Source organism: Coregonus clupeaformis, unplaced genomic scaffold (genome assembly GCF_020615455.1).
Source record: "Coregonus clupeaformis isolate EN_2021a unplaced genomic scaffold, ASM2061545v1 scaf0054, whole genome shotgun sequence".
Lineage (NCBI taxonomy): Eukaryota > Metazoa > Chordata > Actinopteri > Salmoniformes > Salmonidae > Coregonus > Coregonus clupeaformis.
The window spans coordinates 354,509-366,938 of NW_025533509.1; the positions used below are offsets into that span (position 1 = coordinate 354,509).

Genomic DNA, 12,430 nt, shown 5'->3' on the forward strand with positions numbered 1-12,430 from the left:
AGGCTATTTAACGGGATCCTATCTCACACGAAATCTTACGGGGAAATAAAAGTACAAGTGTTTAGTAAATTGTAAAAGGCTCAACACTGCTCCATGATTTTTCATGTCCGCAGGGTAGGGGTTTAGTCGAGTTGGCGCATTGTCACACACAGATGTGCCTCTTTACCCTGACACTACACCGTGACCGACTCCAAACTCAAGACCCACAGTCACTCAGGTTACATTCACAAGGCGTATAACAGCCCCGAGATTCCTGTCAGATTTTGTACCGCTAGAGCCCGACTTCCAGAAGCCACCTTCCTAATTCTCCAACCAAGTCTTATCCTAATTCTCCAACCAAGTCTTATCGTCCACAACGTGTCCTCGGCGCATACAGCTGATTTAGCAGAATAAATATCGGGGAGAGCCCGGGTCGGGACTATAGGGAAAACTGTCTTCTCCTCACAAGCATAGGTTTATTCGCCCTTTTCCCCGAAGACGCTGTCAGCGATTTCCCTCGGCATCTCCTGGTTCACGTTTTGGAAAGGGGACAGTCGTGCCTCTGCCTGCATTCATATCCCGAGACCGACGGTGTGTTCCAAAGCAACGTCTTCTGTTCTGCCATGACCAGGGACGTATTTTCTCAGTGAACCAGCCAGTGTTAATTTCTGAGGATAAAAGCCTGAAACGAAGACGCGTCTCCGTTTTCAATCAAATGTCATAAAACTGTTATTGAGCACGAGTCAATAGTTTTCTTGCGGGGACGACGCCGACTTTTTAATTACTTCAGACTGTAATATATCAGGGAAGAAGTCCCCCACTTGAGGGCGAAATCAGACATTCGAGGACGGCAAGTTCGAGAGCGCCAGGACCCGAGTCTTCCGTATACAACATGCAGAAATGGTAAATATGATTTTGAAACTGTTTACCCATTCAAATGAAGCCCTGCGTCAGGTATGGAGCGTGGATTACAAACATTGATATAACTTTTTCTAACCGGCGACTGGCCTGTATGGCCTATTATTGCCCCAAGAAAGTTATAAATAATTAATGCACATTCATGATATTTTGTTTACTCTTTCCACATACTTTACAAATGTGATATTTTGTTTTGGATATCGGCAATATTTAGATTAGGCTTTTATCGACTATTTTATTATAATACAACTTCTATTTAGCCTACCTTTTGTAAACTTTATTCAATCAACATGTTGGTGGCCAATATAAAAATCCCTCACTGCAACACACATTATTATAACTTATAATAAACTAGGCCTATCACTTATCGATATCATGAGAATGAATATTATTTTTGGCGTTTACAATTTTCTGTTGTTTTTGTGTTTGTTGAACTTCAGTATGGAGTTGTGATTTTTACCCCAGGTGCCTGTATTAAGCACAATCAGACAGACCGTTTGAGTACTGAAACTTTTTACAAAATGTCCCGAACATATAGCCTATCCAGCATTTTTTTTCAAATTTGTGAACATCCAAGGCCAGTGACACTTGTCAAGACGTCACCTTCAGATGTTGTTGATTGTTAGAGCGTGCATAACGATTCTACAGTGACCATTTTTTGTGTCAACTACTCACTCCAGTCTTTGGCCTACACAATGTAGCCTACCTCAGATAAAACCAATTATAGAATACACAACAAAACAAAATGCTATTTTAAAGATGACACCATGTAAAGCAATGTAAAACATCATCAATAGTACATTTCTGTTTATATTTACACACTGCTATATCAAAAATGTATCAGAACAAAAATGTTGCCACTATTTTGCATTCTCAATTTTAACCCTTTCCAAACAGAACTTTATAATTGTGGAAACATTTCCAGATTATGAATATATTCCTGTGTTACATATTTAACATGCAAGTACTAATGGGTTGAAATAGTTGAACAACTTTTGAAGTGACTTTGAAGTTATTAATGTGTGATGCAGTTACTAGTAGCTCTTGGCTTGGGTTCATTTGGTTTCGTAGAGTGTACCAGGAAGTTGTGCAGCTTCCTATAAACAAACAAACACATAGCCTGCAGTTGTGAATTTTATGTTATTATAAGATTTTTTCAGTTTGATTAAATACAGTAGTTTTGAGGTGTTTTTATGTCATGACTTGAGGGCCAACAAAAACTTTTTTTTGTGTGTGTGTGTATTCGAAAAACTATTTTTGCAACAGCTGGTTGAATACATGTATACAATCCAAAATACTTTGTATTGTTGAAGACTTAACAATTTACAATGTATTAGCGTACAGTGTTTTCTCTCTGTCATGCATTCCTATAGCCTACGTGTGTCTACGTCTATGTAGCCTTGCTTCTACTTCCCCTAAAAGTCGAGGAGTTGGAGAGAGAGCAAAAACGAACAGCGTGTGACAGTTGAGCAGAGCAGAGCAGAACACAGAGGCATTTCATGCCAGAGTAACACATTTCTACATGGACATTTCTGAAGGGTAGAGGAGTCAGGAGCGAAAAAGAAAGGAACATATTCCCTCCTTCACTTTGACTGCTCCACTCAGTTTCTGGGTTCAGGGCTTTACATAATGTTTAGTCCTAATCTGGGGAGCCTGTCAGTGATGTTTCATGGTTGTGCAAGTGCTGCAGTCAGTGAATGGCAATTTGCATTCCAGGAGTATTATTTGATTACTTTTATCTGCTGCTGCTACTAGCCTGGGCCCCTTCGCATGCATTTCATCTTGCCTGCCATTTAGCAGGTCGACACACCGATCGTTCTTACTTATTCTCTCTCTCTCTCTCTCTCTCTCTCTCTCTCTCTCTCTCTCTCTCTCTCTCTCTCTCTCTCTCTCTCTCTCTCTCTCTCTTCTCTCTCTCTCTCTCTCTCTCTCTCTCGCTCTCTCTCTCTCTCTCTCTCGCACTCTCTCTCTCTCTCTCTCTCTCTCTCTCTCTCTCTCTCTCTCTCTCTCTCTCTCTCTCTCTCTCGCTCTCTCTCGCACTCTCTCTCTCTCGCCTCTCTCTCTCTCTCTCTCTCTCTCTCTCTCTCTCTCTGTCGTGGTTCAGACAAGAAAAGCAGACAAGGAAAGCAGAGGGGAAGTAAAGTAGAGGGAAGGGAGAGAAGGAGCGCAAAAGTGAATGAGATGTGAAGGAGATGGGAGGAAAGAGATAAAGAAAATAAGAGAAAAGTGGAAGATGGGACTAGACAGTGAAAGTGATCCATCGAACGGACGAGTGAAGGGAGGGGAGAGGAAAATGAAGAAGCAGGGGAACTTTTTTCCATGTAGCAGGCAGAGACCAGAACCTCAGGGCCAGAGTTGTCAGACAGCAGCGGCGGTGGGCTGTGATTCCTCTGGGCCTTGACTGAGGAGTTGGAGAGGGGAGCTGCTGGTTAGCCGGTTCAATAATCTCATGGACAGGTAGGGCCAGTCTGGACCCCCTGAGAGCCAGTGTTAATGAAGAGCAGGGCTGCTTAGTGCTCCCCTGCTCTGACCCCGCGCCGCCTGTCCCCACCGCCTGGATCATCTGATCTCTCCCTCTATTCTTTCCTCTCCTCTTCAAGGAGTTATATTGTAGTTTTCTTTCTTCATTGAGACTGGAAGGGTGTTAAGTGATGAGGTTGAACCGATGAAAAATATGGCGGTGTTTTCTCTCTCATTTCAGTGTCTTTTGTGACGAGAAGTGATTGTGTGCGTGTGTGTGTGTGTGTGTATGTATGTGTGTGTGTGAACCGCCACCTCATGTCTCCGTGTACGCTTTTTGCACCAAGATACTTTTGTCAACAAAGGGCAGGAGACAGATAGAGGGAGGGAAAGAAAGTGAAGTGTGTCGCCCAGACAGGTAGCTACTGCTTCTTCCTGTTCTGCTCAAACAACCCAGAAACACATCAACAATGCTCTTGTTTACTCAGTGGAGGGGTGGGCCACCATGCCACACACACACATACACACACACTTTTGTATTGCTCTCCTTGTGGGGACCAAATAATTTATTCCTATCCAAAATCCTATTTTCCCTGACCCTAAATCTAACCCTAGCCTTAACCTAACCTTAAACCTAACCTTAACCCCAAACCCCTAACCCTAACCCTAAAACTATACCTAACACAAACTCCTAACCATAACCCCTAACCCTAACCTTAATTCTAACCCTAATTGTAGCCCTAACCCTAAACCTAACCCCTAAGCCTAAAATATTTTTTTCCTCGTTTAGACCGGCAAAATGTCCCCACTTGTCTGAATTTTCCTTGTTTTACTATCCTTGTGAGGACTTCTGGTACCCACAAAGATAGTTAAACAAAAACACACACACACGGCCTGATATCTCCCTGCTCCTCTCCACTCGTCCACTCTTCTAATAAAGCCTTGGTGTTAGCGATAGTGTGTCTTGGCAATGACAGAAAAGGTAATATTTTGAGAGAGAGGGGTTCTGTACCTCTTGGTGGCTGGAGACGAAAGCCTTTGAAAAGGACACTGTAACCGAAGCCGCAGGCATTAGGACTAAACAAAGACACTGTGAAATCTTAAAACAAATTAGATCTCAGGCAGTAATTTAATAAAAAGCACAGTGGGAGATGTACTTGATTTAAAACAATATACATTTGGTAGACATTAATTACATTTTTACCCCAGCGCAGAGGGAAAGAAATCAAATCCACACACACTTTCTCCAATTCCCTCTTAACACATTCTACCATTTGGACACACTTTTCCACCCCGGGTTTCAAATTAAAAAGTGAAATGATAGTTTTTACATGAAGATTTAAGATGTGTTTTGTTAGTAGGCGTAATTGTCCTCTAATTAATATCTCTGTGAAGAGTCTTAAAGGGACAATATTGTCGACGTGTTACGGAGTGGGATTTTATCAGTGGACTACAACTGAATCAGATCACAAGCCGAGTCTTAAGACTAGAAGCTGGGAGAAATGTTTGAGCTGTAAAATGATACGTGTGTGTGTGTGTGGTGTGTGTGAATGTGTGTGTGTGCACAGTTAAGTATTTCTCAAGAAATCCAATGAAGCATGCACATACAATATATTTAGGACTAGTCACTTTCTTAAAGTGAGGTAAGTCTAGACGTTGTATGTATTCCAACTTAATAATACATTAATACGATTCAAATTGGTGAGTAACACTATGTAATCAAAGGAGAACTCAAGTAACTGTTCTCTCTTACAGGAAAAGTTTGGACTATTGCTTTAAACATGCACAGGGCATGCGTTGCACTCCCACTATCTATTTATTTGTTCAAGAGGAGAAATGATAGCACCCATTCAGACCAACTGCGGTGCTGCTGAGAACTACACGACTGTGCGGTATATATTTTATTTTACCGTGTCACGGAACACACAGTCACGATTCCTTTATGTTTCGACCGTAATTTTGCGCTGGGCCTAATTGATTTTGCACAGAACTAATTATGGGCCTTCAGTGTAAAATAAACACTTCAATGTCACCCGGTTGGCTAGGGAATGATCGGTAGGGAAATTGCAGTTCAGCTGTAATCCATACGTTCTTTAAGGGGGTGAGGAAGTAATTAATGTCGACGCTATAGAAATGGAGCGAGTAGAGAGCGAAAGTGATGGGGGGGGAGAGAGAGAGAGAGAGAGAGAGAGAGAGAGAGAGAGAGAGAGAGACATGGCTGTCCGTGTAACCAACAGGAGTCTCAGTGTAACTGAATGACTCAACTGGGAGGTATAAGGTTATGTGGTATAATTTATATTTTATAGCTCTCTCGGACTCACTAGCCTACTCCCGGAGTAAGTTGTTCGACGTGGTGCCATGTGGAAAGAGCTGGGAGAATCGGTGTAGGAATGATGGGAACTCCAGAACCCCGTCTGTCTTCCTTAGTCTCTCCCTCTCACTACATTTTTCTCTCTTTTTCTCAGTTTACCTCCCCTTTTTCTGTAAGCCCACCACTGTAAAAGTATACGTGACATAACATTTTACGCCAACGAGGTAATTCATATTTTGAAGTTGAAACAACTAAGACTTTTTACATTGTATCACACTGAAGAGTTGTTTTGTGTGGGTGTGAGAGCCGTTGGCCCACCTTCTAGTGCCTTGAGTGTCTTGGAGTAGACCCCCTTAGGCCACATGGAGTGATTTGATTAAAAGAGAATAATTTGCCCTAAAGGTGACTTTCCTGCCTTCTCCCCACTCCAAAAACTACAGTGGAAGAAATCAGATATGACAAGATAAGTGGCGTCCCATGAATAATTTCTGAGGAACTGAAAAGTAGCATGTTGACTTTGGAATTATTTGCTTGAGTGTCTAACCCAGTCAGGGACAATGTTATTTTCACCTGAATTGACTTTTAACGATTCCTCAGGTTTTTCGATCCAGTCTCTCTCTCTCTCTCTCTCTCTCTCTCTCTCTCTCTCTCTCTCTCTCTCTCTCTCTCTCTCTCTCTCTCTCTCTCTCTCTCTCTCTCTCTCTCTCTATCTCTATCTCTCTCTCTCTCTCTCTCTCTTTCTTCTTCTCTAACTCCACAAAACGTTCAGTGTTGAACATGTCTGTACCTCTAAGCCCTCATCATCATTATACCAGTAACGACCATGAGTTCCATCTGTCCCATGGAACCAGCTCAGAGAGTAACAGTATCAGATGGGTTGTGTCTTAGTTAGGGCCTGTGGTTTGAACACAGATGATCTGGTTGCTTGTGTTAGTAGCAGCGGTAGCAGCCCACATGTGAATCTCCCAGTCTGACACTCCAGGGAGTCCGTCTATGGGCGTCTGTTATGGGCAGGATTGAGTGGAAGCTGCTTCAGGCTTTGGGTCTTCATTACTTTATGACTTGCCTGATGTCTCGGTTTGCTCTATCTTTCCACATGAAGTGTATGGTACAGTACGTCTTAAGCAATGTTTTTGTTGTAATTTGGCTCCTCCCCAGCTTTTTGTAGAATCACAACATTTCAGATTGACAACCTCCCTTCAAATCAAATCAAATTGTATTTGTCACATGCGGCGAATACAACAGATGTAGACTTTACCGTGAAATGCTTACTTACGAGCCCTTTCCCAACAATGCAGTTAAAAAGTACCAAAAATTTGCTAAATAAGAAAAAGGAAATATTAACACAATAAAATAACAATAACGAGGATATATACAAGGAGTATCGTTACCGAGTCAATGTGCAGGGGTACGAGGTAGTTGAAGTAATTGAGGTAATATGTTTCAGTCAATCTATATCTGCTTGAATATGGAATGAAACTGATGTAGTATGATGCAGATCTAGTATTATCCAGATCTAGTACCATGCAGATCTAGGATGATGCAGATCTAGTACGATGCCTTTCTGTTTTGTCTCTTATTCTATCTCTGTTACTCAGAGCTGCTTGAATCTTTAGTTTATCTCACAGGAAAGGAACGGGTATATTTATATTAGATTTATACTCAGACAGTTGCTTTCAAACAGATCTCTACATTTGTGAATGACGTAATTATGAGGTATGCAATGAATTACGCCGCGCACATAATTTTTTATATCCCTCGAGCGCGGTACATCAAAACTATTCCAGCGTACTATGTCACTGTAGAGTAACTTCATACAGCGTTAAACGTGAATGAAGTCTTTTTCAGATGGAACAGCTGTACTTCAATGAGTAGCCGTAGACTTTGCGTGCCCGTACATGGGATCTACATGTCAATGGCACGCCAGCCTCTTGGTACGGATTCCCCCCAAACTGTCTTATTCACTAGTGAAGTCACCGCAATGAGAAAAGCATTCAACATTACGGCGTACAGAACATTACAATAACCACTACACATGAATTTGGCCTCCCAAAAAGGTTGTGAGAGTGGTGAAAATCTATTTTTTAATAGCTCCAGTTCAAGCCTTACAGCTGCATAGGGAATTGACCTCGTGTTGGGACAGTACTGTAACATATGGTAGTAACTCAATAAGACTGATTGTATCAAATTTAATTGAAAGCTTCCTGCTGGGATGAGGTCCGGTGACAACACTGACAAATATACCCTGTATGTCTATATAATTACGCCTATATGATTAAATATATGCAATATAACCTATGTTGTATGACTATTTATTTACAATTCAGCATCGCCTATGATATACACTGAGTGTACAAAACATTAAGAACACCTGCTCTTTCCATGACATAGACTGACCAGGTGAATCCAGGTGAAAGCTATGATCCCTTAGTGGTCTGAGTGGAAAATTGGAATATTTGCTGTTGTTGGCAAGGAGGTTTGGAACTCTCTTTATTATTGGTCTATTCACTAATTTACACATGGTGATGTCACTGTTGAAGGCCAACACTCCATCCCACCAAAACAGTATTTTCAAACAGTTCTTACGTTATCATCATTTTCAAAATGGTACATTATTATTCCCAAAATATATACACTGAGAGTACAAAACATTATGAACACATGCTCTTTCAATGACAGACTGACCAGGTGAATCCAGATGAAAGCTATGCTCCCTTATTGATGTCAGTAGATGAAGGGGAGGAGACCGGTTAAAGAAGGATTTGTAAACCTTGAGACAATTGAGACATGAATTGTGTATATGTGTGCCATTCAGAGGGTGAATGGGCAAGAAAAGGATTTAAGTGCCTTTGAATGGGGTATGGTAGTAGGTGCCAGGCGCACCGGTTTGAGTGTGTCAAGAACTGCAACACTGCTGTGTTTTTCACTCTCAACAGTTTCCTGTGTGTATCAAGGATGGTCCACCACCCAAAGGACATCCAGCCAACTTGACACAGCTGTGGGAAGCATTGGAGTCAACATGGGCCATTATCCCTGTAGAACGCTTTCGACACCTTGTAGAGTCCATGCACCGACAAATTGAGGCTGTTCTGAGGGCAAAACGGCGAGTAACTCAATATTAGGATGGTGTTCCTAATGTTTTGTACACTCAGTGTATACAATGGCTTGCGAAAGTATTCACCCCCCTTGGCATTTTTCCTATTTTGTTACCTTACAACCTGGAATTAAAATGGATTTGTTGGGGGTTTGTATCATTTGATTTACACAACATGCCTACCACTTTGAAGATCAAAATATTTTTTATTGTGAAACAAACAAGAAATAAGACAACAAAGTCAATACTTTGTAGAGCCACCATTTGCAGCAATTACAGCTGCAAGTCTCTTGGGTATGTCTCTATAAGCTTGGCACATCTAGCCACTGGGATTTTTGCCCATTCTTCAAGGCAAAACTGCTCCAGCTCCTTCAAGTTGGATGGGTTCCACTGGTGGACAGCAATCTTTAAGTCATACCACAGATTCTCCATTGGATTGAGGTCTGGGCTTTGATAGGCGATTCCAAGACATTTAAATGTTTCCCCTTAAAACACTCGAGTGTTGCTTTAGCAGTATGCTTAGGGTCATTGTCCTGCTCGAAGGTGAACCTCCATCCCAGTCTCAAATCTTTGGAAGACTGAAACAGGTTTCCCTCAATAATTTCCCTGTATTTAGCACCATCCATCATTCCTTCAATTCTGAACAGTTTCTCAGTCCCTGCCGATGAAAAACATCCCCACAGCATGATGCTGCCACCACCATGCTTCACTGTGGAGATGGGGTTCCCGTGGTGATGAGAGGTGTTGGTTTTGCACCAGACATAGCGTTTTCCTTGATGGCCAAAAACCTCAATTTTAGTCTGATCTGACCAGCGTGCCTTCTTCCATATGTTTGGGGAGTCTCCCACATGCCTGTAAAGCCCAGCTCTGTGGAGTGTATTGCTTAAAGTGGTCCTATGGACAGATACTCCAATCTCCGTCGTGGAGCTTTGCAGCTCCTTCAGGGTTATCTTTGGTCTCTTTGTTGCCTCTCTGATTAATGCCCTCCTTGCCTGGTCCGTGAGTTTTGGTGGGCGGCCCTCTCTTGGCAGGTTTGTTGTGGTGCCATATTCTTTCAATTTTTTAATAATGGATTTAATGGTGCTCTGTGGGCTGTTCAAAGTTTCGGATATTATTTTATAACCCAACCCTGATCTGTACTTCTCCACAACCTTGTCCCTGACCTGTTTGGAGAGCTCCTTGGTCTTCATTGTGCCGCTTGCTTGGCGGTGCCCCTTGCTTAGTGGTGTTGCAGACTCTGGGGCCTTTCAGAACAGGTGTATATATATACTGAGATCATGTGACAGATCACGTGACACTTAGATTACACAGAGGTGGACTTTATTTAACTAACTATGTGACTTCTGAAGGTAATTGGTTGCACCAGATCTTATTTAGGGGCTTCATAGCAAAGGGGGTGAATACATACAGTGAGGGAAAAAAGTATTTGATCCCCTGCTGATTTTGTACGTTTGCCCACTGACAAAGAAATGATCAGTCTATAATTGTAATGGTAGATTTATTTGAACAGTGAGAGACAGAATAACAACAACAAAAATCCAGAAAAACGCCTGTCAAAAATGTTATAAATTGATTTGCATTTTAATGAGGGAAATAAGTATTTGACCCCCTCTCAATTAGAAAGATTTCTGGCTCCCAGGTGTCTTTTATACAGCGTCAATACTTTGTAGAAGCAACTTTGGCAGCGATTACAGCTGTGAGTCTTTCTGGGTAGGTCTCTAAGAGCTTTCTACACCTGGAATAGTTATCCATTACTATGTTCAGAATTCTTCAAGCTCTGTCAAAGTGGTTGTTGATCATTGCTAAACAACCATTTTCAGGTCTTGCCATAGATTTTCAAGTAGATTTAAGTCAAAACTGTAACTCGGCCACTAAGGAACATTCACTGACTTCTTGGTAAGCAACTCCAGTGTAGATTTGGCCTTGTGTTTTAGGTTATTGTCCTGCTGAAAGGTGAATTCATCTCCCAGTGTCTGGTGGAAAGCAGACTCTGTCAATTAGGTAAGTATTGTGGAGTAACTACAATGTTGTTGATCCATCCTCAGTTTTCTCCTATCACAGCCATTAAACTCTGTAACTGTTTTAAAGTCACCATTGGCCTCATGGTGAAATCCCTGAGCGGTTTCCTTCCTCTCCAGCAGCTGAGTTAGGAAGGACGCCTGTATCTTTATAGTCACTGGGTGTATTGATACACCATACAAAGTGTAATTAATAACTTTACCATGCTCAATGTCTGCATTTTTATTTTTACCCACATACCAATAGGTGCCCTTCTTCGCGAGGCATTGGAAAACCTCCCTGGTCTTTGTGGTTGAATCTGTGTTTGAAATTCACTGCTCGACTGAGGGACCTTACAGATAATTGTATGTGTGGGGTACAGAGATGAGGTAGTCATTCAGAAATTATGTTAAACAGTATTATTGCACACAGAGTGAGTCCATGCAACTTATTACGTGACTTGTTAATCACAATTTTACTCCTGAACATTTTAGGCTTGCCATAACAAAGGGGTTGAATACGTATTGACTCAAGACATTTCAGCTTTTCATTTTTAATACATTTGTAAACATTTCGAAAAACATAATTCCACTTTATGGGGTATTGTGTGTAGGCCAGTAACAAAACCTCTCAATTTAATCAATTTTAAATTCAGGCTGTAACACAACAAAATGTGGAAAAAGTCAAGGCGTTTGAATATTTTCTGAAGACGCTGTACGCCATCCCCATATGCAGTTGGAATTGATGACCGTATTTTTCACAGTCCTTTGTACTGTAACTTTACAATACATAGCCATGAACCTGGCGGACACGTTTGAAGTCGAACCCGTGATTATTTGCCGCTGAGGTAATAATTATCATTGTCATAATCATAGTAATTAGGCAGTCTAAGAGTGATTAGAGTTCTGTCTGAATGGCTGTGTTGTGATCCCACTCTCCCACTTTCCCTGTTTTGGGGTGATATTTAGGGTGATGTTGGGTGACGTCAGTTGCGAGGTGCAGGATATGGGAGTGGAGTGTAGGTGTGTTTTGGGGAACAAGGCTGCTTGGGAATAGTGCTGACAGGTAGTGTGCATTGCCGGGAGGGGGACAGCGGCACTTTAGAGGCAGGGAGAGACACAAGAGGAGCGTCTTAGTCTCAGAGGACTCCTTTCATGGGACTTTGCATTCCACCAAGGCAGAGGCAGGGAGAGGCACAAGACGAGACATGCGTACCCCCCCTCCCCTCCCTCCCTCCCCCATTTCCAACCCCTGTACTTCCTCCCTCCCCTCTCCCCTCTCCCTGTGACCTTAACATTTATCAAAGAACCCCATGCTGGAATTCCTCTCAGCATCTGTGCCCTGCTGGCGAGCGAGACAGACGTGCACTGAGACACACAAACACACACACACACATACACACCGTCCCAAGCTGTTTTAAATATGTGACTCTGCGGAGGGAGGGCTGTCCTTGCTGATCCCCTCGGGAGTCTGAGGATTACTACAACCCCCCACCCCCTTTTTCACCTCTCTCTCCCCTTCACTCTCTCTCTCTCTCTCTCTCTCTCTCTCTCTCTCTCTCTCTCTCTCTCTCTCTCTCTCTCTCTCTCTCTCTCTCTCTCTCTCTCTCTCTCTCTCTCTCTCTCTCTCTCTCTCTCTCTCTCCCTTCCTTCCTTGTTTCTTTATTGTAC

The 12,430-nt window shown here is 42.4% G+C and overlaps 1 protein-coding gene across 1 annotated transcript in view; it reads left to right on the plus strand.

Annotated features, from left to right (window-relative positions):
* Positions 1–245: 245 nt before the first annotated feature.
* Positions 246–12,430, plus strand: part of LOC123483253 (putative protein TPRXL) — a 70,788-nt gene continuing 58,603 nt past the window's right edge. Inside the window, exon 1 of the mRNA XM_045212840.1 lies at positions 246–882. Coding sequence (XP_045068775.1) covers positions 880–882 — 3 coding nt within the window. The 5' untranslated portion in view covers positions 246–879. The remainder of the gene's footprint in view (positions 883–12,430) is intronic.